The 26,710-nt window shown below is 42.1% G+C and overlaps 2 protein-coding genes across 8 annotated transcripts in view; one reads left to right on the top strand and one right to left on the bottom strand.

The window, feature by feature from the left end:
- The window catches only part of LOC104586227 (acyl-CoA-binding domain-containing protein 4-like), a 57,662-nt gene extending 32,326 nt beyond the window's left edge, over nt 1-25,336 (top strand). For 3 of the 7 annotated variants that reach the window (XM_088886452.1, XM_088886451.1, XM_088886453.1), the window contains exons 14-17: nt 57-407; nt 24,074-24,583; nt 24,702-24,761; nt 25,060-25,336. In XM_088886452.1, coding sequence (XP_088742578.1) covers nt 57-407; nt 24,074-24,583; nt 24,702-24,761; nt 25,060-25,140 — 1,002 coding nt within the window. In that variant the 3' untranslated portion in view covers nt 25,141-25,336. Of the gene's footprint in view, nt 1-56; nt 408-3,413; nt 3,716-24,073; nt 24,584-24,701; nt 24,762-25,059 lie in introns of those variants that run through there. The other 4 variants (XM_088886456.1, XM_088886455.1, XM_088886454.1 and 1 more) reach the window with 3 other exon arrangements.
- A 180-nt stretch (nt 25,337-25,516) lies between these two features.
- Nucleotides 25,517-26,710, bottom strand: part of LOC104586265 (putative serine/threonine-protein phosphatase 2A regulatory subunit B'' subunit TON2) — a 38,881-nt gene continuing 37,687 nt past the window's right edge. The window contains exon 13 of the mRNA XM_010243441.3: nt 25,517-26,310. Within this exon, the coding sequence (XP_010241743.1) occupies nt 26,073-26,310 (238 nt within the window). The 3' untranslated portion in view covers nt 25,517-26,072. The remainder of the gene's footprint in view (nt 26,311-26,710) is intronic.

Here is a 26,710-nt window from a genome sequence, read left to right as displayed (position 1 = left end):
TTTTCCATGCATAAGCCAATTCTATGATTTTATTTTCATAACTACCTCTTTTACAGGTGGAGGTATTGATGATGGAAAAGAAGGAAGAGCCCATTGCTAGGCAATCTAAACCCGATAAAGGCCTTGGCCCATTGTTGATTCAAAATTGCTCAAGCACCACAATGTTAGCTTCTCAACTTAGTAGTGGTGTTTCTCCATGTCCAGTTGATTCTGTTGCCAGACAAAATTTAGCATCTGCCTTGGAGCACCATGGCTCTGGCCGAAAATCTATTTCGAATTGCTTACATGTCGACCCAAATCCAACCACTGGCAATATCTCACTTTACAAGCAATTTCACAATGAGGAAGAATTCAACATGTCTTTTAAAATGCTGAAAAATCTTGAAGATGAAAGTTCTTCCTCACAGGTAAGTCACATGCACTCTGCTCCTATTGTACTGGCAACTAAGTTTCTCTATTAACATAATCCATGCATACCTTTCAAAACAAGGGTATATAAACCTTGTATGCTGCACCTGATCTTGTATTTATTATTATTATTTTGGTGTGCATGAGTATTCATACCTTCGAGTTTATTTTATGTAAGCTACATATGGACTTTCATTTATATGTTGTCAATGTGTAGCTGGACTAACTTTTTAGTTGAAGGAGCTGTATCCTAAGCAGGGGTTGTATAGTGGAGAAACAATTACTGACCCCAGTTTGGTAATTCCATTTCTGGTCACCAGCTGGACTGGGCCGGCCTAGGTGCATGGAGGAATATTATTTTCAGGATGAGGATGGATCTGGGGTTGTATATGCCTTTCCTCTATTGGATGCATTTGCAATTACCTTTCTTTGTAGAACGTGATTGGGAAAGCTTAACTCCTTTCTTAGCTTTAAGACCTTATAAACAAACTGAGAATTCAGCTACATCCATTTTCAAGTTGTGCACATACACTTCAATGGATGGTGGCATTATGGTGTAGGATGGAGAGGAGAAAAGTCCTAGTTAGGGGGTAGATAGGTTGAGCCTAGTCTACCATAGCTGGGTGTTTGTTACATTTTCAAATTATTGTATATTGTAATTTACACATTCCTTCTTCAATTAATAAATTGGTAATTTTCTAGTTGCTGATCACAAAGAATGAAATAGACTAATTGTTGAGAAATGTTGGGCTGTAGAAGTTTATTTCTTTTATTGGGCTTTGGCTGTTTTCATCCACAAATAGTTCCTACTGATATGTGGTTGCTTAGAATTCACAAGCCATGGCATAACCATATAATTCTCCTGCATCCACTTGTCATGGGAAGCATTTGCATTATCTGGTTTAACGGTACTACTTGTAATATACCCCCATCTGCCATAACCACCAATATAAATATATAGGTTGTGCCCATTCTAAATAATTAGTTCCATCCAATCTAACAATAATATATCATTGTTGGTGTTCTCTACAGACCATATAGATTCTAGATTCTGCTTGGAATCAATTCCTGTTGAGAATGTTTAGGCATGGGTGTTTTAGTCTTTTCCTTATCTCTTTGTATTTGGGAGCCTAAGTATGGGCTTTCTTGTAATTTTTCCTTCAGAATATAAAAACTATTTTTGAGGGTGTGAACAGTATAATATGCACACCTCTTTGACACATTCTTCTCCTCTCTTCTCTTATTGTACAAACCCTAGATTTACAACACCAAATTCACAACTTGGTAGGAGAATGGGTAAAAGCACTTAGGAATACCTTTCTTGCTGATCCTCTCCCACGAGATGAATTGCTGATGTTAAAAGTACTGCCGGATGACGTCAGCAGTCTGTATAGGTGCCGGTAGTAGTCAATGAATCCTACATGGTTTTATTCGCCCTGATTTTAGAAGAATTTTGGTATGACTTGTTGTTCAAAGCTTCTATGATTTTTAGTGGATTTTTCAAGAAGAAAATCACAGAAATTCCAGATCTGATGTCAAGCCCTATACAACATGTTTAATGAGTTCTTCCGCTTTAAAACCTAGACCATTCAAGTCATTTTACACTTTGGGAGTGATGGGGAGTGGTCCTGTAATTTTCTAAGCCCTATACAAATTTTGGGAGATTTTCTTCTCCCTCTATTTTGCTGCCAACCTAGTTTTTTGGCCTCCTTTTGTTTCTTAACCGTGTAGTGACCTATTTTCTTGGGTCTTTAGCTTTGGTTAAGTATTGGGGGTCTTTTCGGTTGACGAGAAAGTGTATTGATAGAATATGGAATCATCTAAGGATGTAAATATGGTTTCCAATGTGCTCCCAGGAAATGCATATATTTCCAGTGGTATGATAACCATTATTAAACTTGATGGAACCAACTTTTTAGAGTGGTCCCAATATGCTAAGCTTACCATCACTAGGTGAGGTAAACTGGGATTCATTACAGGAAAGGAGGTGAAGCCAAATCCTGAAGATCCGAAATTTGCAAAGTGAGAGCAGGATATCTCCCTTGAATGTCATGGTTGATTTGCTAAGTGCAACCTCATATTGCCCGAACTACATGTCTCTTCCAACAGTTAAAGATATTTGGGATAGAGTTATTGCCACATATTCCCAAGTAAACAATACTACTAGAGTGTACCAGCTTCAGAGGGAAGTTTGCAGTATGCACCGGGGGGAGAGATCTGTTGCTATGTACTTTTCTTTTCTTTACAGTTTATTTGGGAAGAAATGGATTACTTGAAAGCTCTCGTATGGAAGGACCCTGAAGATGGTGAGCAATATTGAAAGTACATAGAGGATAATAAAGTGTTCGATTTCTTGGCCAGCTTGAATCCAGAGTTTGATTTTACCAAGCAACATATTCTTAGGGTTGACATTGTCACTCTTGCTTCCGCTTACTCCCTTGTACAAGGGGAAGATAATAGAAGGACTGCCATGATGCAACCTCCTGTGATTGATCACTTTGCCTTTATGTCATCTCAACCCAAGCAAAATACTAGCAAGCACCCTGTTACTGAGAAAGCTGAGGATGTTGTTTGTGATTATTGCAAGAAGCCAAGACATACTAAGGAAAGGTGTTGGAAGCTTGATCCTCATTTAAAACCAAACAATTACAAAACTGGGAAGAAGGGCAACGCTCACTTGGCTACAGTTGGTAATGATGCTCAACCTTCTGATGTTCTACATCTTTTAGCCCATGGATTGTACACTCTAGGGCCAGTGCCCATATGATTGGTATGCCTTCACATTTTACCTCATATAAGTTAATCGGGGAAGGGCAAGATAATTGTTGTTGATGGATCTCAAACCCCTATTTCGGGTCAGGTTGAAGTCAAACTCACTCATAACCTTTCTCTTGGATCTGTTCTTCATGTGCCTCGGTTACATAAAAAATTGTTGTCAGTTAGTTTTCTTACAAAATCCCATAATTGCTTAGTAACCTTTTCTTTTTACTCATTGTGTTTTCCAGGACCTGAGCACGGAGAAGATGATTGGAAGTGGGCATGAAGTCGATGGAGTCTACCTTTTTGATGGACCTTTAGAGCATGGATTATCAAGCCAAACTGAGTTTTGTTCAAATGAGAAAATGAGTCTTTTGAAATTATGGCACTGTCGTCTTGGTCATATGTCTTTTAATTCTGTAAAATTTTTGTTTCCTAACATATTTGACTTGGTGCCAAAGTTGAACCTTGAATGTGAAGTTTATCACCTATCCTAATAATGCAGAATCACATATTTTGCGAGTAGTCAAAGAAGTAATGTTGCTTTCCATTTGATTCATATTGATGTTTAGGGCCCATATGCTATACCTTGAATGGGTGGGTATAAATACTTCATTCTCTTCATTGCTGACTACAGTCGGTGTACATGGACCTACTTGATGAAAAGTCGGGATGAGGTTCCTATGATTGTTCAAAACTTCATGAATATGGTAGAGACAGTTTGAGAAAAGAGTTAAGATAATAAGATCTGACAATGTTGATGAATACTTTGAACATCATTTGCATGGGTTTTTTGAAGATTGGGGCATTGTTCACCAAAGTTCATGTAGTCATACTCCACAACAAAATGGGGTGGCTGGAACAAAGAATAAGCATGTGGTTGAAGTTGCTCAAGGTTTACTATTTCAAACTCTTGTTCCCACCTATTTCAAACTCATGTTCCATCAAGGGTCCTTAACCTTTAGTTTCTTCATCAACTTCTCTTCCCTAATGAACCTCCTTTTAATCTACCCATCAAGATTTTTGGTTGTATTTGTTTTATTCATGATATGAGTCATTCCCAGCATAAGTTTGATCCTAAATTAGTTAAATGCGTATTTCTCGGTTACTCTCCAATTCAAAAAGGCTATAGATGCTTTGATGCTCTTTCTGGCAAGAAATATGTTTCTAAGGATGTTACCTTTCTAGAGTCTTTTTTTTTTTTTTCAGTTATCATGTCATTCTCTTCAGGGGAGAATGCAAGCGAAGATTAGATTCCCTTTTGCCTTCCTGTCCCTGTCCCCATTCCTCCTCCCCTCTCTCTTCCTTGTATCGATGGTTTTCCTTCCCCTCCTCCTCCTCTTCTTGTCTATCGGCCTCGGTCCTGGTAGTAGTTTTTCATCAGGCGCAGTAAGAGGGTGGCTCCTAAAGCATAATGCTCATCACAATCTAATCTCCTGGACTCAAATAATCTTGAACATCTTGATAATTCTATTATTGATCCTGACCTTGATCTCCCTATTACCATCCGAAAAGGGAAGAGGACATGTAGCAAGTACCCTATTACTAATTATGTGTCTTATGATGCTCTCTCACCTTCCTATTATGCCTATATTTCTATCATCTCTTCTGTTTCCATCTCTCGTAGTGTTACAAAGGCAATGCAGTCCCCTCACCGAAGGGAAGCTATGAACCAAGAAATGGAGGCCTTAATAAAGAACTGGACTTGGGAGATTGTTCCTTGTCTTAAGGATGAAATTCTTGTTGGATGTAAGTGGATTTACACTATTAAGCACACGACAAATGACTCAAATGAGAGGTACAAAACTCGACTTGTGGCCAAAGGATACACTCAAACTTATGGCATTGATTATCTAGAAACCTTTGCTCCAGTTACTAAAATGAACTCTATTCGTGTGATCATGCCTTTTGCTGCCCATTACTCTTGGCCTTTATATCAAATGGATGTAAAGAATGCCTTCTTTAACGGGGACTTACAAGAAAAATTGTATATGGACTTATCACCTAGGGTAAGCTTTCCTAACAGTGAAGGGAAAGTTTGCCACTTAAAGAAGTCCTTGTATGGGTTCAAGCAGCCCCCTAGAGCCTAGTTTGACAAGTTCAGAAATGCTATCTTAAATATTGGATTTTCTCAATCTCAAGCTGACTACACTTTGTTCATAAGAACTGTTAGTAGAGTAACAATGTTGGTAGTATATGTTGATGACATTATTGTGACAGGTGACTATATCACAAGTATCTCTCAGTTAAAGTCCTTCCTTGCTTCCGAATTTGAGATTAAGGACCTTGGTGATCTTCAATACCTTCTTGGCATTGAAGTTGCAAGATCCAAGAATGGAATTTTTCTATCACAAAGGAAGTATGTCATTGACTTGCTTCATGAAGTTGGAAAATTAGGGTGTAAGCCTATAAAAACTCCAGTTGAGTGCTATTGGAGGAGTTCTTCTAGACAATGGGATATATCAGAGATTGGTGGGTCGTCTCATGTATCTTTGTTTGACTAGACCTAACATATCCTATGTTGTTGGAGTGGTTAGCCAATATATGCATGAACCCAGTACATCTCATATGCAAGCAATTAATAGAACTTTAGTTTATCTGAAAGAATGGCTTGGTAAAGGGATGTTGTATTCCAATCATGGCCATCTAAAGAGTGAGGCTTACACAGATGTTGAATGGGCATGGTCCATATATGATAAAAGATCTATATTTGGTTATTGTGCCTTAGTCGAAGGAAATGTGGTTTCATGGAGAAGAACCAATTTGTAGTTGCTCGTTCTAGTGCTAAGGCAGAGTATAGTGCTATGTGTTGGAAAACGTGGGGTTACTAGTGCAGACCTATATTTGGTAGTTGTGTAAAAATAGAATTGTATATATTCCTAGGATTGTGGAAGGATTGATTTAGAAAGTTTTCTTTCTATTTCTTTCTTTCTATTCTTGTACTTTCTATTTTCTTTTCTTTCTATTTTTCTACTTCTTATTTTTTTCTTCCTTCTGTTTATTGCAGCAGCTTACTGTATAAATATGCCGATTGGCAATAGAATGAAATACATCAGTATTCTACCATTCCAAAACATGGAATCAGAGCTCTAGGTTTGTCAACCTTGAGATTTTTTTCGGCTTTCATTGCCAGTTTTTTGTGTTTTTCTCTTCTGGCCTTCAGTGTTGATCTATAACCAGAAGTGTTCATTTATTCTCCTTTATTCCGGCCAGTTCTTCCCTCCTTTATTCTCCTTTCCTGTTGGCCTTATTTTTCCTCCATTAACAATGTCCGACATGACTGCAACAAGTGCTCCCGTCCAAACCGATGAAGGAGCAACAAACTCTCATCCTCACACTGGTGATTTGTAGAATATTCAGACAACATATAGACTGAATGGCCAGAACTACTTGAAGTGGTCACAACTAGTGCGTACCTATTTGAAGGGAAAAGGAAAAATTGGTCACCTTGGAACAGGGCCAAAGTTGGGCGAGCTAAATTTTGATGCTTGGGACGAAGAGGACTCCATGATTATGTCATGGTTGTGGAGTTCAATGACACCCGAGATCAATGATACTTGTATGTTTCTTACCTCTGCAAAGGCTATTTGGGATGCTATCCGACAAACCTATTCCAAAGCCCATGACGTTGCTCGTGTCTATGAGGTCAAAGTGAAGACAATGGCAGCCAAACAAGGGAGCAGAAGTGTTACAGAGTATGCAAATCTGCTGCAAAATTTATGGCATGAGCCTGATCATTATCGGGTTCTTGAGACAAAGTGCCTTGATGATGCTGTGATCTTGAAGAATTTTATTGAAAGAGATAGGGTGTATGATTTTTTGGTCGGACTGAATGCTGAATTTGATCAGGTCCGAATACAAATTCTTGGCAAAGAAGAAGTGCCTCCATTGAATGAAGCCATAGCCCTTGTCAGAGCTAAGGAAAACCGTCGTGGAATCATGCTTGAGCCTAAAGATCCCGAAGGCTCAGCCATGGTGGCAAGGGGAGGAAGTTATAGTGGTTCAAAGGGTGAGAACAATCACAACTTGGCTCGTGACACAACTACCCATGACTCTAACGATAACCTCCGGTGCACCTATTGCAAGAAGCCCAGACACACAAAAGATCGGTGCTGGAAACTTCATGGGAAACCTCACATCCAGCAAGGAATGGGGAAATCGAGGAGTTTCAAAAGGAGTTCAACAGGCCCATAATGTCTCCATAACTCCGCAGCAAGAACACTCAAGTCAGGGACCATTTAATGATGAAGAAATTGAAAGGCTAAGGAGCTTCCTAAAATCCTTGAAACCAGGAAGTGGTTCTACCTCTCTTGCTCTCTCAGGTGAGTCTTTATCTCTAGGATTACATGTCTCGGTTAGTGTTTTTCCATGGATTCTTGATTCTGGAGCTACTGACCACATGACACCCTCTTCACTACATTTTATCACCTATACACCCTGTCCTAGTAATAGAAAAATTTCTGTTGCTGATGGTTCTTTCACCACAGTGGCAAGGATTGGGAATATTCAAATTACTCCATCCCTATTGCTTAAAAATGTGCTTCATGTTCCTAAGTTATCCACTAGCCTTATCTCTATACATAAACTCACCTAGGATATGAACTGCAATGTTGTGTTCTTTCCTTCTTACTGTGTATTTCAGGACCAGGTTTCGAAGAAGAAGATTGGACTTGCTAAGGAAAGGGATGGACTCTACTACCTTGAAGCAACCAGCAAACCAGCTCACACTGTTATGCATGTCACACATGAGTCATTCTTATCTACCTCCAATAAAGATTTAATTTGGCGTCATCACTTCCGTTTCGGTCATCCTTCATTTCCTGTTTTAAAAACAATGCTTTCTTCCTTGTTTACAGGAATTGATGTTGAAACCTTTCATTGTGATGTTTGTGAATCTGCTAAACACAAAAGGGTTTCTTTCCCAATCAGCAATAAAAGATCTTCAACTCCTTTTTATTTGATTCATTCGGATATATGGGGCCCTTCTCAAATTCCCAACATTACTGGTTCAAGATGGTTTGTCACCTTTATAGACGACTTCACTAGGGTCACATGAATCTTTCTTCTTAAGTCTAAATCTGATGTGGGTACCATTCTTCCCAACTTTCATAACATGGTCCAAACTCAGTTTGGTGTGAGAATTAAAAGGTTTTGATCTGATAATGCTATAAATTATTTTAATCAGAATTTGTCCCCATTTTTTCAAAAAGAAGGCATTGTGCACGAATCCTCCTGTGTTAACACTCCCCAACAGAATGGGATAGCTGAGAGGAAAAATGGCCATCTTTTGCAAACCACCCAAGCCTTTCTCTTTCAAAACCGGGTGCCAAAACAATATTGGGGGGAAGCTATCCTTACTGCTGCATACACCATAAATAGACTACCATCTAAAGTTCTTGACAACCGAAGCCCAATACAAGTCCTTTCTCAATTCTACCCTGATATTCGAACCTCAAATAATCTCACACCAAGAATTTTTGGCTGCACTGCCTTTGTTCATGTCCATAATAAGGGAAAATTGGATCCACGAGCAATCAGGTGTGTCTTCTTAGGATATTCCCCAACTCAGAAAGGTTATAAATGTTATCATCCAGCCACCAGAAAATTCTACACCTCCATCGATGTCACATTTGAGGAGGGACAATCCTTTTTCACTCAACCTTATCTTCAGGGGGAGCCTTCATTAGTGGAAGATAAGGCCTCGGATCTACTCTCCTTAGATGTATTACCCTCCTCACAGTCATCCAACCGTCAAGAATCACATCCCTCTGAGTCACAATCCTCTAAGCCCCACATTCCCGAGTCTCAACAAGAGTCAAACAACCCGACCATTGAACCAAATTCAAACACTGTTAACCCCACCAATGATGTGCATGATGATGTGAGATATATGCAGGTTTACTCTAGGAGAAGAAATCCAGATCCTCAACTTGTGCAAGTCCAAGATTCAACTCCTAATCCTGGAATTGAGGGATATGTAGAACCTGAACCTACACCTTCACAGTCTGAGTATGACCTACCTATTGCATTAAGAAAAGGAACCAGAGAATGTACCAAACGCCCATTGTACCCTTTAGCCAAATCTGTGTCGTTCCAAAGATTCTCTAAATCCCATAAAAGTTTTCTAGCCAGCCTTAACACCATTCCAATTCCTAATACTCTAACCGAGGCACTTTCTAATAAGGAGTGGAGAAAAGCCATGAGAGTGGAAATGGAGGCACTAGAAAAGAACAACACATGGGAAGTTGTGGATCTACCAAGAAACAAGAAGATTGTAGGTTGTAAATGGGTGTTCACAATTAAGTACAAATCTAATGGGTTGTTAGAAAGGTACAAAGCACGATTGGCAGCCAAGGGATATACACAAACTTATGGGGTAAATTATCGGGAAACTTTTGCCCCAGTAGCTAAAATGAATACAGTAAGGGTGTTGTTGTCTTTGGCTGCTAACTATAATTGGGATTTGCAACAGTTTGATGTAAAGAATGCATTTCTCCATGGTGATTTAGAAGAGGAGATATACATGGACATTCCACCGGGATTTGGAGAAGGCATTAAGGGGAACAAAGTTTGTAGGTTGAAGAAAGCACTATACGGCCTCAAACAATCTCCAAGAGCATGGTTTGGAAGGTTTACAAAGGTGATGCTTAGTACAGGTTACAAGTAAAGTCAAGGTGACCACACATTGTTTATCAAACACACAACCTCAAGGGGAGTTACTGCACTATTAGTCTATGTGGACGATATAATCGTTACTGGGAATGATAAAAAGGAGAAGGAAGCATTGAAAAACTGCCTTTCCAGAGAATTGAGATAAAAGACTTGGGGAGACTAGAGTATTTTCTCGGAATTGAAGTTGCACATTCTAAACAAGGCATCTTTATCTCTCAACAAAAGTATGTTGTTGATCTTTTGAGAGAAACAGGAAATATGGCATGTAAACCAGCTTCCACGCCTATAGATCCCAATCATAAACTTGGAGAAGCCAGCGAGAATGCAAGTGTAGACAAGGAGATGTTCCAAAGACTGGTTGGAAAACTCATTTATCTTGCACATACACGGCCAAGATATTGCATACGCTGTAAGTGTAATAAGTCAGTTTATGCATAATCCTAAAGAAGTTCATCTGCAAGCTGCTCATCGAATTCTGCACTATTTGAAAGCCAATCCAGGAAAAGGAATTTTATTCAGAAGAAATGGGGGACTGGCTCTTGAAGCATATACAGATGCTGATTGTGCAGGATCTCCAGTAGATAGACGGTCCACTTCCGGTTACTATACCTTCTTGGGAGGAAACTTAGTCACTTGGAGGAGTAAGAAGCAAAATGTAGTGGCTCGTTCAAGTGCAGAGGCAGAATTCAGGGCTATGGCACAAGGAGTGTGTGAATTACTCTGGTTGAAGATAATTTTAGAAGACCTGAAGATTCCACGAGAGAGCCTATGAAACTATATTGTGATAACAAGTCAGCCATCAATATTGCTCACAATCCTGTTCAACATGACAGGACGAAGCACATCGAAATTGACCGACACGTTATAAAAGAGAAACTAGACAGCAAGTTGATTTGCACTCCCTATGTGTCTACAAAAGGACAACTGGCCGATGTACTTACTAAAGGGCTCAATAGTACAAACTTTCGAAGAATTATAGCTAAGCTGGGAATGGAGGATCTCTATTCACCAGCTTGAGGGGGAGTGTTGGAAAACATGGGGTTACTGGTGCAGTTCTTTTCTTTCTATTTTTTTCTTCTTTCTATTTATTGCAGCAACTTACTGTATAAATATGCCGATTGGCAATAGAATGAAATACATCAGTATTCTACCATTCCAAAACACTATGGCTCATGGAGTTTCTGAACTACTCTGGTTGAAGACCTTGTTGACCAATATGGGCATCCAAGCAGATACCCTAATGAGACTATATTGTGACAATCAAGCATCCATAAATATTGCTCGTAATCTTGTTCAGCATGATCATACAAAGCATATTGAGGTGGACAAACACTTAATTAGAGAAAAAATTGTTTACTGAGAGATTTGCCTTCCTTTTGTAAGGTCAAAAGACCAACTAGCTGATTGCCTCACTAAAGGTGTTCACCATCCAAAGTTTGTTATGAACCTTGTCAAGCTAGGCATGATTGACATATATGCTCAGCTTGAGGGGGAGTGTTGAGAATGTTTATGCAAAGGTGTTTACTCTTTCTTCATCTCTTTGTATTTGGGCACCCAAATATGGGCTTTCTTGTATGGGTATCATGCTGCTGGGCCGAGCAGTGGTAATGGGCCTAGCAGTGCTCCTATCAACTCCCCCCACCTTGAGATCAATCTTGTCCTCAAGATTGACATGGGGAAATTCATGCTTCAGTCGAGAATATTCCTCCCAGGTGGCTGCTTCTTCCGGCAGGCTGCTCCATACTACCAGGGCTTCTTCTATGTAGTATCTCCCCTTGCGAACCCAATGGAAGTCTATCAGCTTGCGGGGCTCCATGACCATGACTCCCTCATCAGTGAAGGCTGGGAGGGTTGCCTGAGATTTGTTCCCTTGACCCACTTGTTTCTTGAGTAGTGATACATGAAAGACGGGGTGAAGTTTGGAGGATGGTGGAAGCTCTAGCTTGTAGGCAACTGACCCAATTCTCTCCCAAGATTTTGAAGGGTCCATAAAACTTGGGAGCTAGTTTCTTCCATGCTTGCTTGGCTATTGAGGTTTGCCGGTAGGGTTGGAGCTTCAAGTAGACCATGTCTTCAGGCTGAAATTCCAAGGGACAGTGTTTATGGTCATATGTATCTTTAATTACCTGCTAAGCCCGCTGTAAATTGCTCTTAAGCTCCTGCAAGATTAAGTCTCGGTTGGTGAGATAGTCTACAGCAGCTACAGTAGTGGAGCCGTCTCATATGGGAGAATGGCAGGAGGGTCTCTCCCATACAAAGCCTTGAAAGGTGTCATACCGGTAGTCACATGGAAGGTGGAATTATACCCAGTTCTGCCCAAGATAGCCACTTCAACCACTGTTTTGGCCTCTGCCCCACAAAGCACCTCAAATAGGTCTCGATGCACCTGTTAACTACCTCTGTCTTCCCATCAGATTTGGGGTGATAACTCGTGGAATGAGCTAGGTGTGTCCCTTGGATTTTAAAATATTCCTGCCAAAATCTTCCCATAAATAGAGGATCTCGGTCAGAAACGATGGAAGCTGGTGTTCCATGCAACTTTGTAATGTCTCTCACAAACAGATCTGCTACCTGTGCTGCTGTGAAAGGATGTGACAAGGCTGAGAAGTGAGCTTATTTGCTAAGCCTGTCTACCACCACCATGATCACTGTCTTGCCTTGAGAGGGTGGCAAGGCGGTGATGAAATCCATGGTGACATTGTCTCAAAACCTGATTTGGTATCTTAAGAGGCTGGAGGAGCCCAGCTGGTTGTTGAGTATCATATTTCTGCTGTTGACAGGTTAGGCAGCCGGCCACAAAGGCCTGTACATGCTTCCTTATTCCCCTCCAATATAGTGTGCTGCAATGCGGCGATAAGTCCTTAGTACCCCTGAGTGACCGCCTCCTACGGAGGAGTGGAATAACTGTAGAAGCTCCGTTATGTGTGAGGACGATGAAGGTAAAACCAATCTCCCCTTATAGTACAAGAGAGAGTCCTTCATGGAATAGCCTGGAGTTTTGGTTGGATCCTCGGCCCATCTTATTTTGATAGCCGTCAGTTCTTCATCATTCAATTTCTCCTGTTTGAGTAGCTCCAATAGTGGGTACACGGGTCTAGATTCTGCCATTAACTGTAATTCACTTTGTCTTGACAGGGCATCCGCTACCCAATTAGAAGCTCCAGTTTTGTATTCTATTAAATAGTCAAACCCCAACAATTTGGAGTTTTGTTCTTCCGTAAGGAGATGCTGTTCCAACAGATATTTGAGGTTCTATTGATTGGTTCTGATGATGAAGCGTCGCCCCAGGAGGTAGTAGCGCCATTTAAGGACTGATAGAACGGCAACCATTAGCTCCTTAACATAGGTAGATTGGGCCTTGGCTCGAGGGGAGAGAACTTTACTGAAATAAGCCAAGGGTTTACCCCCTTGCATCAAAACAGCTCCAATGCCGGCGCCAAATGTGTCGCATTCTACTACGAAGGGCTGCTCAAAATCTGATAGGACCAATGTTGGCGGAGTGGAGACTGCTGTCTTCAAGGAGCTGAAAGCTTGTTGGGCCTCCTCCGTCCAATGGAAGGCGTTCTTCCGGAGGAGTTGAGTTAGCGGAGCTGCTATCAGCCCATAATCTCTGATAAAACTTCAGTAATACCAGTTAGGCCTAGGAAGGCCCGCAGCTGTCTAACTGAAGTGGGCCTGGCCCACTGCCTTATGTTGGCTACCTTCTCAGGGTCGGGATTCACCTCCCTTTCCTCCACCACATGACCAAGATAATGCACTCGTCCCTGCCCAAAGACACATTTGGAGGGCTTGGCCGAAAGCTGATTTCGCCTTAGCACATCCAAGGTTAGCTTCAAGTGTAGAAGATGTTGCTCCAAATCAGAGCTATAGATAAGAATGTCATCAAAAAATACTAAAATGAACTTACAAAGATAGGACCTGAATATGTCATTCATAAGTGAATGGAAGGTTGACGGTGCGTTGGACAGATCAAACTGCATGACTAAGAACTTGTAGTGGCCATCGTGAGTCCTGAAACCCGGATCTGATGATACCTGGACCTGAGATCCAATTTTGAGAAAACCCGGGCCTTTTGTAGTTCATCTAGCAGCTCACCAATCAAGGGAATTGGAAACCGGTCCTTAACATGATGGAATTCAATGCTTGGTAATCCACGCAAAACCACCAAGAACCGTCCTTCTTCACTAGTATAACTGGGGAAGAGTATGGGCTGTTGCTGGGTTGTATGAGCCCCTTTTGCAGGAGGTCTTGGACTAAGTGCTCGATTTCCTAGCGCTGGTAGTGTGGGTACCGGTAGGGCCGTACATTGGCTGGTGCTGCCCCTAGTACAATGGGGATCCGATGGTCATGAACTCTCTCGGGTGGGGGCCCTTGTGGTTCCTGAAAGACGTCAGAGGTACTTGGCCAAGGCTGCTTGCAGCCGTAGATCTGGACTGCCCATCCTACCTTCATTGATCATGGGCTTCAGATGTGGGCCAGGTTTGCAAGCCCCTAAGAACATCAAGGTGGGCCGGTTTAGGTCCCAATTGGTTTTGATTATAGAGCTGAGGGTAGCTAGTTGTGGAACCAACAACCTGGAGCCGCTTAGAGTTATGGTGTGATCCCCCCTTTGAAATTCCATGGTCAGTTTGGACCAATCACAAACCACCCGCCCCCATTGTTGCAACCAATGTAACCCCAGTACGATGTTGGCCCCACTGAAGGCCAATGTGTACAGATCAGTGTGAAAGGCTTCCCCTTGGATGGCTAGCTCCATGTCTTTACAAACCCCTTCACATGGTGTCTGACTTCCGTTGGCAACTTGGACGTTGAATTTAGAGGTAGGTCTAATGGTCACCCCCATCTAGATGGCCAAGTCATCTGAAATGAAATTCATGGTACTCCCACTGTCCACCAAAATTGATACCTCCCGACCCATCAATCTACCCATGACACGCATGGTTTGGGGTGACGTGAGGCCTGTAGGGAAATCTTGGGTGGGCCAAGCCCGAATATCATATCAAGGCTAGTTGGGTTGTCTTCTTCAAGGCCTTCCACCGCTTGCTCTCCCTCTTCTGGCCCATCTGTCTGTAACAAGAAAGCTTGTTGGGCTTTACATCGGTGACCTGGGCCAAACCATTCGTCACAGTTGTAACATAGGCCTTTGTCCCTACGGGCCTGCATCCTGGCCCATGTCAGTCTTTTGAAGGGGATGTTAGGCTTGAAGCCTTGGTTCTCTAGTTTAGTGGGCCCGGTAGTGACTAGGTCTGGGCCACTTTTGTCTTTAGGGCCACGCCCCATCATAGGTGTCTTCAGGAGGGATCCCTGAGGGTGACTTAGTGGTCTTTTGAGTCTGCCGAATTTCTCCTCATAAAGCCTGGCCAGGCCTACAGCAGCCATGACCGCGAAGGTTGCATGGATTTCACCTCCACTCGAATATCCTCCCTCAACCCTCTGATAAAACTGCCCAACAGAGCATTTTCCGACCACCCCTATACCCTCGAAGATAAACGCTCAAATTCCACCTGATATTCCCTCACTGTACCAATCTGTCTTAATTTAGCCAATTGTTCATCATAGTTTTCGAATCCAGTGGGTCCAAATCGCACAGATAGAGCATCTGTGAAATCTGCCCAAGTCACTTGGGGATGTGACCAGCGAAATCACTGGAACCAGATAATTGCTTCTCCTTCCACATGGATAGCGGCGATTGATACCCTTTGATTTCCTGGTATTTCATGGTACTCGAAGTAACTCTCAGCCCTATAAATCCATGGTACAGGGTCCTCACCTGAGAAGTTCGGGAAGGTGATTTTGGTCTGCCGCAACACTCCGTTTCCTCTAGATCGGTTGCTGGGCTGGCTGCTACCTTCTCTTTTGCTTTCCGTATTCTCACCGACAGTCGCCTTCTCCAGCTTGGCTAAGACCGCTGATAGTTCCGCCTTGATCTCAGTGATATCTCCTTCCAGTTTCTCGATTCGATCTTCACTAACGGACACTCTCGTCTCCACCATGGTGTCGACCCAAGATTGGGCTCTGATACCACTTGGTAGGTTTCTGCCTACCTCAGGAGCTTCTTCGAGGGAGCTCAGACCTCCTACAGAAAAGAAGAGAAGAGAAAATGGTTTGGTGCTCAAAAAGGTAATACCCTTTACTGCTATTCTATTATTTATAGCCCATTACATCACATGGGGAATGATTCAGTTGTAACTAACTGGCTGACATGGTCCTCTCACGTAGGTCTTCGGATAAGGCTGTATGGGTATCATGCTGCTGGGCCGAGTAGTGGTAATGGGCCTAGCTGTGCTCCTATCAGATCCCTTCCACAAGGCACAACAAAATACAACTTCAAATCAGTTTATGTTCATTCCCTCTCTTTAAGTGAAGCCTTACAGAAGGGTAGGCATGGGCTTTCCTTAATAAACTCAAAAATCTAATGACTAAGAAATTCAAACCTTAACACATCATTACAGAAGATTACAGCCACTAAGTACACCTCTGGGAGATCTAAGAAGCTTATTTGAAGATTCTTTCTTCTTACCCACTAAGAAGAGAGGAAAGTTTTTATGGAGATGTACAAGGGCCGCAATCCTTTTTTTTTTTTTGATCAATAACAGAAACTTTATTAAGAATTATGAAGCTTTAGGTACAAAAAAAGGGGAGATAAAGAGTCTTATATCCCCATCAGAAAATTACAATGAAAGAAGATTAAAAATTAGCCCAAAAAATAGCCTCCCTATTCACCCCTTGCTTGGCCAACCCATCTGCAAAAGAATTAACAGTCCTTTTCACCCAACTGTATTGTATCTCAATGCCTCTACATAGCCATAAGAATTTTTTTCTTTTCATTATTGTAACTCCACAAGCCACTGTCCTCTTTCTTCAACCAGCTAATCACCACCTTTGAATCACCTTCCAAAATCAGCCGACTGATATTTAGTTCCCTTGCTCTTTGAACCCCTTCCAAAGCTGCAAGGATCTCAGCCCTAATAGAGCCTCCTTCTCCAATAGGGCCAGAGAACAAAGCAATAACAATCCCTTCCTCATTCCTGAAAACTCCCCCAATCCCAGAGGGCCCTGGATTCCTTATGCTGCTGCCATCAAAATTCACTTTTATAAATCTGGAGGGAGGAGGGGACCACAAGGGACTAAGAGTCCCTCTTACACAGAGTAGAGGTTGCTATCTCTTTCCAGTTTCTTAACAGGTCAGCAATAGGAAAGTCTGAGAACAGTTCCATAGTTTTTAGCCAGTGGGCAGCCCTTAAAAGTATTAGGTCTAATAGTTCTTCCAGGGATCTTTCCTTTCCTGAAAATATTCGAGAGTTTCTTTCCTCCCATAGTGACCAACACACGGCTGCCCTAATACTCCTCCACATCATCTTCCCTCGCTTCTTAGGCCATCTTAAAAACGAAGGGGAGAACAAACCTTGGACACTCTCAGGAGGGTTCCAAGTACACCCAAAGCGAGAAAGTACCCACTCCCAAACAGTTTTAGTAACCTTACAAGAGACCAAAAGGTGGTAACCGGATTCCCCATCATCTTTATAGAGAGAGCATCTATTAGGAAGTAAACAAGAATTGGGTCTCTTTTTCTGAAGTAGATCATTTGTATTTATTCTTTCCAGGAAAATTTCCCAACAAAAAAACCCAACCCGAGGAGGAATGGGCTTCCTCCAAAATTCCTTAATCGGAAATGACACACCAGAAGGGATAGATGATTGAGTTAAGGTTTCAAAAAACGAAGCACAAGAGAAGGTTCCTGAAGTAGAAGGGATCCAAATTCTGGTGTCTTCCCTATTAGGATCAAGGAAGATATTCTCAAGGATGGCTAATAAAGGTAAGAGGTTGTCCAAGTCTATATCCCTAATTGCCCTTCGCAGGCCGAGGTTCCACCCAAAACCAGAAGTGGAGTTTGAAGGAACTAAAAAAGAAGAGATAGGTTCATTTTTCAAATCTAACAAAGCATACAAGGAAGGAAACTGGTCCTTCGAAGGTGAAACCCCAACCCAAAGATGTTCCCAAAATTTTATTCAATTGCAAGAGTTAACATCGTACCTGATCCAAGGGGAGAAAACTGGAAGCAGATCATGGATGGATTTCCACGGAGAAGCAGCTATAGCCCTTGCCACAATTCCAGAATCCCAGCCGTTGTCTTCCAGCCCATGTATGCTAGCCACGATCTTTGTCCACAATTTTTCCTTTTCCACTGTGAACCTCCACAACCATTTTCCCAACAATGCCATATTCCCTTTCTTGATGTTTCCAATCCCAAGACCTCCTAGTTTTTTACATCTAATTACCACCTCCCATCTCACCCTATGATCTCTCTTCTCCTCTCCCGGCTCCCACAAAAAATTCCTCATTAATTTTTCCAATAAGTTGGAGACCTTGGTGGGGATCTTAAACACTGACAAATAATACAAAGGTAAGTTAGATAGGGTGGACCTAATCAGAGTGACTCTCCCTCCTAAGGAAAGATAATTTCTCTTCCAGGACACAAGCCTCTTCTCAAATCTCTCCACTACCGTAGTCCAAAAGCTTTCATTATTAGGGTTATCTCCTAAAGGGAGGCCCAAGTACGTCAAAGGCCATTCTGAGATTGCACAACCTAACACACCTGCATAATTCCTTAACTCCCTATCCTCCACATTTACCCCCACCACACAACTCTTATCAAAGTTCACCTTGAGGTTAGACATCTGCTCAAAAAGTTGTATTGTTAATTTTAAATTCCGGATCCAACTTATATTCCCACCCTCACAAAACAAAATTGTGTCATCTGCAAACTGGAGATGTGTTAGTGGTACCTCCTCCCTGCCAACTTTCCACCCTTTTATCAGATTCCTCGAGTCTGCTCTATGGATCAATCTCCCAACATCAGCCATCAGGGTAAAAAGAAAGGGGGAGAGTGGGTCTCCTTGTCTTATACCTCTCAAAGCAGGAAAAAAGTCAACCACCGTTCCATTCACCAATATAGAATAGTGACAAGTCCTAATACAGCCCCAAATCCATTTACACCACCTATCTCCAAAGCCATAGCTTCTCAACACCTCCACTAAAAAAGACCAATCCACTAAGTCATAAGCCTTCTCCAAGTCCAATTTGCATACCACTCCCTTCTTCTTAGATTTCCTGAAGCTCTCCAGACTCTCATTTGTAATGAGGATTTGATCAGTGATCTGTCTTCCCTCTACAAATGCTCCTTGGTTGGGTGCAATAATAGAGGGGAGGACCTTTTTTATCCTGAGGGACAACACTTTTGCAATTATTTTATACAAGCTATTCACCAAACTAATAGGTCTGAAATCCTTAGGTTGTGATGCCTCTTTCTTCTTTGGGACCAAAGCAATGAAAGTTGAGTTCAGGCATGGATTAATTATTCCCCTACTGTGAAACTCCTCGAAGACTGACCTAAGATCCTCCTCCACTATATCCCAACAATCTTGATAGAAAGCCATTGTGAAGCCATCTAGGCCTAGAGCTTTTGTCCTTTCCATTGAGAATACTGCTGCCTTTATCTCTTCCGGATCAAACCTCTTTTCCGACCATTCTCTGTTCTCTGCACTTAGAGTCGGCCACTCCAAACCTACTTCCAATTTTGATATGAGATTCTTTTTTCTCCTCCCATTTGCCATTGAATGGAAAAATCTAGTGTTCCTATCTCCCTCCTTTAGCCACTTACACCTAGATTTTTGCCTCCAACTTATTTCCTCCTTAATCAGAATATCCTCCATCTGCCTTCTCAACTCCCATCTCATTTTCTTGTCTTCCTCTCCAAAGGATCCCCTCTCTTCCTTCATATCCAAATCCTCAATTTGCTCTAGCAGGACTTGTTTCCTTTACTCTATTCTCCCAAACTCCAACCTATTCCACTCCTTTAATTGTGATTTTAGAAATTGAAGTTTCTTGTGGAACCTCATTCCCTCCCACTCTACTACCGGATTAGATTGCTCCCACCACTCCCTGATCTTCTCACTGAATCCCGGATAGGTTAACCACATATTTTCAAACCTGAATGGAGTGGGTCCATCACCTCTCAATTCCTCTTTACATCACTATAGGCCAATGGTCTGAAGTAATTCTTGGGAGTTCCCTAGATACTAGGTTACCCCAATGTTCCTCCCAGTTTGTTGAGAACAAGAATCTGTCCAGCTTGGAGCATACTGGCCTCGACTAAAGGTTGGACCAAGTGAAGTTATTATTTAGGAGTGGAATTTCTTTAAGCTCAAAAGTATCCACAAAATGGTTGAACTATCTCATACTACTTGTCACTCTCTGTCTAGGGTTGTTGGATTCCTCTGTAAACTGCACTACATTAAAATCCCCTCCCACATACCACGGTCCCTCCCAGAGGCCCCTAACATCACTCAATTCCTCCACAATTTCTTCCTCTGCCTGTAGTCATTGGGGCCATAAACGTTTGTTAGTACCCATTCGTACCCATCTTCCACCTGTCTGAACTTTAGGGAAACAGAGTAATCACCTATTAGCTCCTCCAAGCCGATTAGTATATCTTCTTTCCACAGTGTTACAATCCCGCCTAAGGATCCCCAAGATGGAGTGGCCACCCACTTGATTCCCCTATCTCTCCACACACTCCTTGCCCATCTGCAATCAAAATCCATTCTTTTAGACTCCTGGATCATTATCACATCCGGGTTAAACTTCTTAATCACCTCTTTAATTGTTGCTCTCTTCCTAACCCTGCCCAAGCCCCTCACATTCCAACTTAGAATTCTCATTTTAACTTCTCAAGCTCAACCCCAATTCCTACACCCTCTACTTAACCCCTTTCCTTCTATCCCCTCTCACCTCAAACTTCTTGTACCCCTCAATATCTCTTTTCAACCTCTCTACTTCACTACCGTACTATCCTCTTTTTTATGCAGATAAACTTTTAGATCATTTGGATTCTTCAATTTACGCCCCAGCTTTTACACAAATTCTGCAACTGATTCTTCCTTGCTAGTTTCCTCCTTATCTAAAGTTCCTCTCTTCTCACTCCCAGGGATCTTCTCACTCCTTTCCTTATATCCTCCATCATTTGTCCTTTCTATCCCTTCTGTAAACCCCCTCTGCATTTCCTTCCTTTCCACTTCACCCATTAGACCCTCAATGATTTCCCAAATCTTTGTCTCCCTACAAGTTTCTCCACAACTTCCTCCCCTTCCTTATCCCCTTGTACCCTCACTGTGGCTTTCTGACCATGGGCCTCGGACACTTGGTTGAAAAAGGAACCTGGAACAAGGGACACAGAGCACTCATCAGTAGCACAAACTGAATTGACAGAGTTAACAAAAATACCTGAAATCAACTGAGGGTGGAGAGGGGTATTCAAACGAGGAAGATTGGTTGTCACTCCCTGTTCAGAGAAATTGGAGCTCTCTATCTCCTCGGATTGGAGGAAAATAGTCCCCGTCACTTGGTCTGCTCAAAGACCTCTTCCTGTACCCAATTGTTTACCTCTCTGTGATGTACTCTTGTTCAGTTCAGAGTAAACCCGGGCTGACTCCTCGGATTCTTGCAAGACACTAGAACTTGGGAGGGGCACGTCCAGTTTTGGGCTAAGGACTGCTCTGTTACAGGTGTTTGTTTCGTTCATCCACTCCTCCCCTTTTTCCTTTTGTTCCCCCACTGCTTCCTCAAGAAACAGAAGTTCCATATTTAACGTTCCCCTGTTTTGATCTTCAATATTATCTTCATTTTCCGAGCTGCCCAAACTTTCAAACTCTTCTGAATTCTCATCACAATCATTCTCTGAGCTACAGCTTATCCATCCTTTGTCTTCCTCTTCCCTCTCTTCTATTTTGTTCCTCGCATAACGCGGGTTTGGGCGATCGAAACCAAGGCTTTGCTGCTCGTCACCGGCCTGTCTACATACCCAACTCAGAGTCCGATTACCCCGTCACACGTCTGTTCTGGTGTTTCAGGTGTTCGGCCGAACCCTCCTTAGACGATGAGAGATGACAAGTTTCATCTATCATCGAGTTTTCACAAAACCGCCCCACGTGATAACTTAAGTTGTCACGTGGGCCTCTTAAGGTGCAACCAGGTTCCTTAAAGGGTAGGCTTCGATACACTATACAAGTACCCTCCCTGCGACTGTTCCCCTTCCTCTTTCACTCTCGCATGTGCATCAGACTTCCCCTCCAGTCCCTGAGAGCCATGTGTGCTCCAACCTGCGAGCTCCTCTCCGTCTCCTTCCTCTGTTCGTCTTCCCCACAGCGACGCCTCAGCTTCTGAGGCCGCCCAAACTCTGTACCAAGCACCATCTGAGTGCACTTCAAAGGAACGAGGCACATTTTCTGGTTTGATACCTGCAACTTTGAGTTCTACAGCACGCAAGCACCTCAAGTTCACCTCCAGCAGGACACCCCCCAAAGCTCTTGTGAGTCTCCTGAGAGTAGGTTCGTTCCAGAGATTAAAGGGTAGCCCTAGAAGCTTGATCAGAAGACTACCAGCTTTTGGCTCTACTTCGTTGCAAACTGGAACCCAGTTTTGAACCTGTATTAGTCTTCCTTCTACTTGGACGGTGCAAGAGTTCAATTTCTTATTGCCAACATCTAAGATGGCTTTCTTCTCTGCAAAGGGTAGTAGCGTTGCTTCTTCTTCTTCTAGGCCCAATTTCTCAGCAACTGCAACTAGTATCTTCGACCAGTCCCTTGTCGCCTTATCTGCCATTAAGACCATCTTGTTTTCCCACTTGCCTCTCCCTTCTTCGAATGCTATTCTCCAGTGTTCAGTTGAACTAGCTACCAATATTTCCGGACTTTGATTCTTATGAGGCTCCGGGGAACAAGACTTTAAGGGGACATTTTTTACTGGCTTGCTATCAGAAACTTCCACTGTAACTTTCCTCTCAATCTCCACAGGAAACGCCTGAAGACTGAGAGAAAAGGAAGCCCAGCCTTGCCCGTTTTTTCCTTCTGGAATACAAATTACTTGGCTTTTGTTAATGCCAAAGTGCTCTGTAACCGAAATAAACCACCCTTCTTAGAACAGACTCAAATCTTTTTCCCCGACAGATCACCAAGTTCCTCCATCCTTCTTCCCGGATGGAATTAACAGTTCCATCAACAAATCCTTTCAACCAAAGACACACTTCACCTGGTAGGAAGACCGTCGCCCTGCTGCCTTCTCTGATTTTCAGATGAGCCTCCTCCATTGTCCTTCCCTGCTCGAATAGGAATTTTTTTGCTTCAATGGACGACTCCACACGCCACCTCCCTGCCGGCCTGAAGTTTCTCTCCTCTCCCGTACTCCCCATCTCACCTCCCTTAAGGGGCTGCAATCCTGTGATCAGTTTGGGTGGACAAAGCCCTCACTCATTGAGATGAGGTATCACCATCTTTAACCCTTTTCTACAGATGACATTGTTAGGGGAGGGCTACAGGTTACTTCATCTTCTGCTAGAATATTGGTACAAATTACACAACACTTTGATTGGTGCAGCATCAGCAATCCAAGAATGTCAGGTAGAGGAGTATTCAGAAGTTGTGGTTAAAGCACTATATTCAGAACCCATAGGCCAAGGAAATTCAGTTACAGCTGAATGGCTTGCATGCTCCAAAAGGCAGGGCTTGGAAGATCTGTTAACTATAAAAGTTTGATTGTGGGAAGGGGATTCAAGGCTAATAGTGTAGGAGTTCGGTGGCTCAAGGATAACAGTTCAGGACCTTGGCAATATAGATACATTTTGAGGGAAGACGATCAGCTAGAAATTCAGGTTCTACATTCATTTGAACTTAAGAACTGCCAACTGCATGGCAGATGCATTGGCAAAACAAGGCAGCAACAGGACTCATTTATATTAGGGGGTTACTGAAAGTAATATTTAAATCTAAATGTAACCAAAAGAAAATAACACTACTGAGGCAGGTAGCAGGGCTACCCTAAATTCTCTTGTGGTGCTTGGCATACTTGACTTGTATATCCCAAACAGTGTTTTTTGCAAACTAATAAAATTTTCTGAGTTAGATAGAAAAACAGTAACCAATAAATCTAGAGAAGCCAGAAATTAATAAAAATAGTACATCATGATTTTACTATGGAGTCGTGAACATTAATTATGGGAATTACCATAAATAGCAAGCCTAAAAGTTACTATAGATGGTAATTTCGATTTTTACCAAGAATAGTAAGCTTCAAAGACTAAAACTTACCCTACTTGTATAGTTTTTCCTACATTATGTTACTTAGTTTTTATACCGTCATTTCTTTGTCTATATTCTCCTGTTACTAATAATAATAATGATAGTTTCATGTAATGAAGCAGAGAGCCAAGGCACTGGATATGGGAGTTCAGACTGATATTGCTGGAATTGCAGGGGAAACACCATTTGTCTTTGATTCTGGAAATTCAAAACTTCAGAAGCAAGCAAGTGCAAACCTTCTCTCTGAAAATGATGAGATTGTAATCATGGAAACTGGTGATAAATCAGTTCCTTCAAATGTGTCTCAACTGTACGAGTCCAAAATGGCTGCCCTGATAAAGAAGAATGGGATCCTAGAAGGACAGTTCGCAGCTGCATCAGCAGGCTGTGAAGCTGCTGAAAAAAATTTATCTTCTGTCATCAAGAGTAGACAGGACATGGAGAAAAAGCTAGCTGACACAATAAAGGAGGTGGAAATTCTAAAAGAGAAGCTAGCAGGTGTCGAGCTTGCACAAGAAGAGGCCAACAGCCTATCAAATATTGTCCACTCGGACAACGTAAGGCTTGAGCATGATGTGGCTTTCCTCAAGGCAATTTTGGATGACACTCAGAAGGTGTGTAAAGATATCAATCTTATGCAGTATTCTATCCAACTTACTGGTTCATATGCTTGAATTCCACATGTAAATAACCAGTAACCACTATATTAATTGGCTTGTTGGAAACATGTAGGAGCTGCACTCAACAAGGGGAGTTCTAGCAGGAGAAAGGGCAAGAGCATTCCAGCTACAGGTAAATCAAATAGTAGTTTACCTGCGTGGATGCATGTACTTTGAGTATTATGGGCCATATTGTTGTCTATCTTTAAGGCTTGGTGCGCTTGAAAATGAACCGAGCAGGATAGGCCGGGGTCCATCTACTCGCATCTTGATCCCATGCACCGTGGACCCATCCGTGCTATTTGTAACTCAGTTTTCAGTAATTCTGACCGTCTTGCAGTTTCTTTCTATATTTGTAGTTTCATAGGTACATAATTACTTTATCATTTGTGGATTTTGTAAATCCCACTGACATCCACTTAAACGCTCAGGTGGAAGTTTTTCAGCTCAAACAAAGATTGCAGACTGTCGAGAATCAAGCACCAACTCCCAGGAAACCATTTCACATGTAGGGTTTGGACAGTGATACACACCCGTTCAACCTACCCAATTGCGGAGAGACATATTTGTTAGCAGAATGCATGTATGTATCTCCTGCATCGACATTTTATCTGTATTGTATCCTGTAGGGATAAACCTGTATATATTCAAAATGTACTTTATAGATTATAAAATAGCATTCCTAGTGAAAACTGCTATGTTCCATAGCTATGTGCCTTGTCTATTTTGACTAATTGGATCTTACCTTGTGGTCTCCCCACCGTCATCATAAAGCTAGTCAACATCGGCTGATCTTATTCATTGTTAAACACGGCTAAGAATGCCCACTATTTTGCGCGAAAAAAAATAAAAAAATAAACCCTAATTTCCATCAAGTAGCATTAAACAGCCATAGGAACCCTCAATCCATATACTTTAGAAAACTAGAAATTCCAAATCGGCCATCAATATCACAAGACAACTTTTTGTTTAAAGCCCCAAAGCAGTGGAATATGAGAAGCATGACTTCAACTTCTGTTTGGTTTTCACAAATGGGTCATATGAGGTCTAAAGTCCTATTTCCATATTGAAGGTGAGAAGTGATCTTTTACAAGTCCTAAAACGGACATGGCTTAAGTAGTCAGAACTGATTCCAAGGGCCCATAATTTAACAATGGATATGGCACTTTAAAGAATGGAATGGTAGAACAAGTTCATCTAGCCTGACCTTTTATAGCTACGGCAAGGCTTTGGTGATGATAATGATGATAACTTACAAATGGAAATGAGTAATTACAACCATCAAGTAAAAGCCACGATTTTAGTGAAACGCATCTCAGGTGGTGACGTTTCCCTTCATTTGCGCCATACGGTTATTTTTGGAACTGCAATAAACAGGACATTCAATTCTGTAAAAATTTCAAGTGCTGCACAAAGCACTAATTGCTGAAATACGAGAGCTTGGTTATTCTTCATCAGGCTCTTCCTCTTCTTGGAGAAGATTTTCTCTGTTGTCATGGGCCCAGAAGCCGCGCACATCTATAAGCATGCTGGCAACAGTCCCACCTTGCTTGCAAGCAAGGAGATCAGCTACTGTTATTTTTAGTGGGTCTGATGGCTTTACCATATCCCAGATCTCATCTCTTACGTCCTCAATGCACAGCTCGTAGTTCCCTCCCTCGATCCATTTTTGGTGTACATCTCTTTGTACAGAAAAAAAAAGATATGTTTTGAGTCACCAAAGTAACATTCCATGAAATTCCATATAATTTCAATAAAGATATAATCTATGACTCAGCTATATCCAGACCACGGATGCCCAGTAATTTGAGACCTGCAGACCTAGTTCTTGAACTATTAAGTTGCAATTTACAGAGGTTTTCTGAGGAACCATCTCAGCTTTTGAATGGTTCCCATAAAATAAAATTGCCTACTAAATGTAAGGTGCCAACCAGCTGGTTGGTAAGGTCTTCTGTTGGTCGTAGCGGAGACTTGGGATCGAATCCCACCTGCACATGGGTTGGGGGGGTTACAGGTTGGGGGATGGGCTACCCCCCCCCGGTTGTGTAGCCCTTCAAATGATATAAAAAAAATGCCTAACAA

The sequence above is a fragment of the Nelumbo nucifera genome, chromosome 4 (genome assembly GCF_055504915.1).
Source record: "Nelumbo nucifera cultivar China Antique chromosome 4, China Antique-T2T, whole genome shotgun sequence".
In the NCBI taxonomy this organism is placed as follows: Eukaryota; Viridiplantae; Streptophyta; class Magnoliopsida; order Proteales; family Nelumbonaceae; genus Nelumbo; species Nelumbo nucifera.
This window is presented reverse-complemented; position numbering and strand designations above follow the sequence as displayed.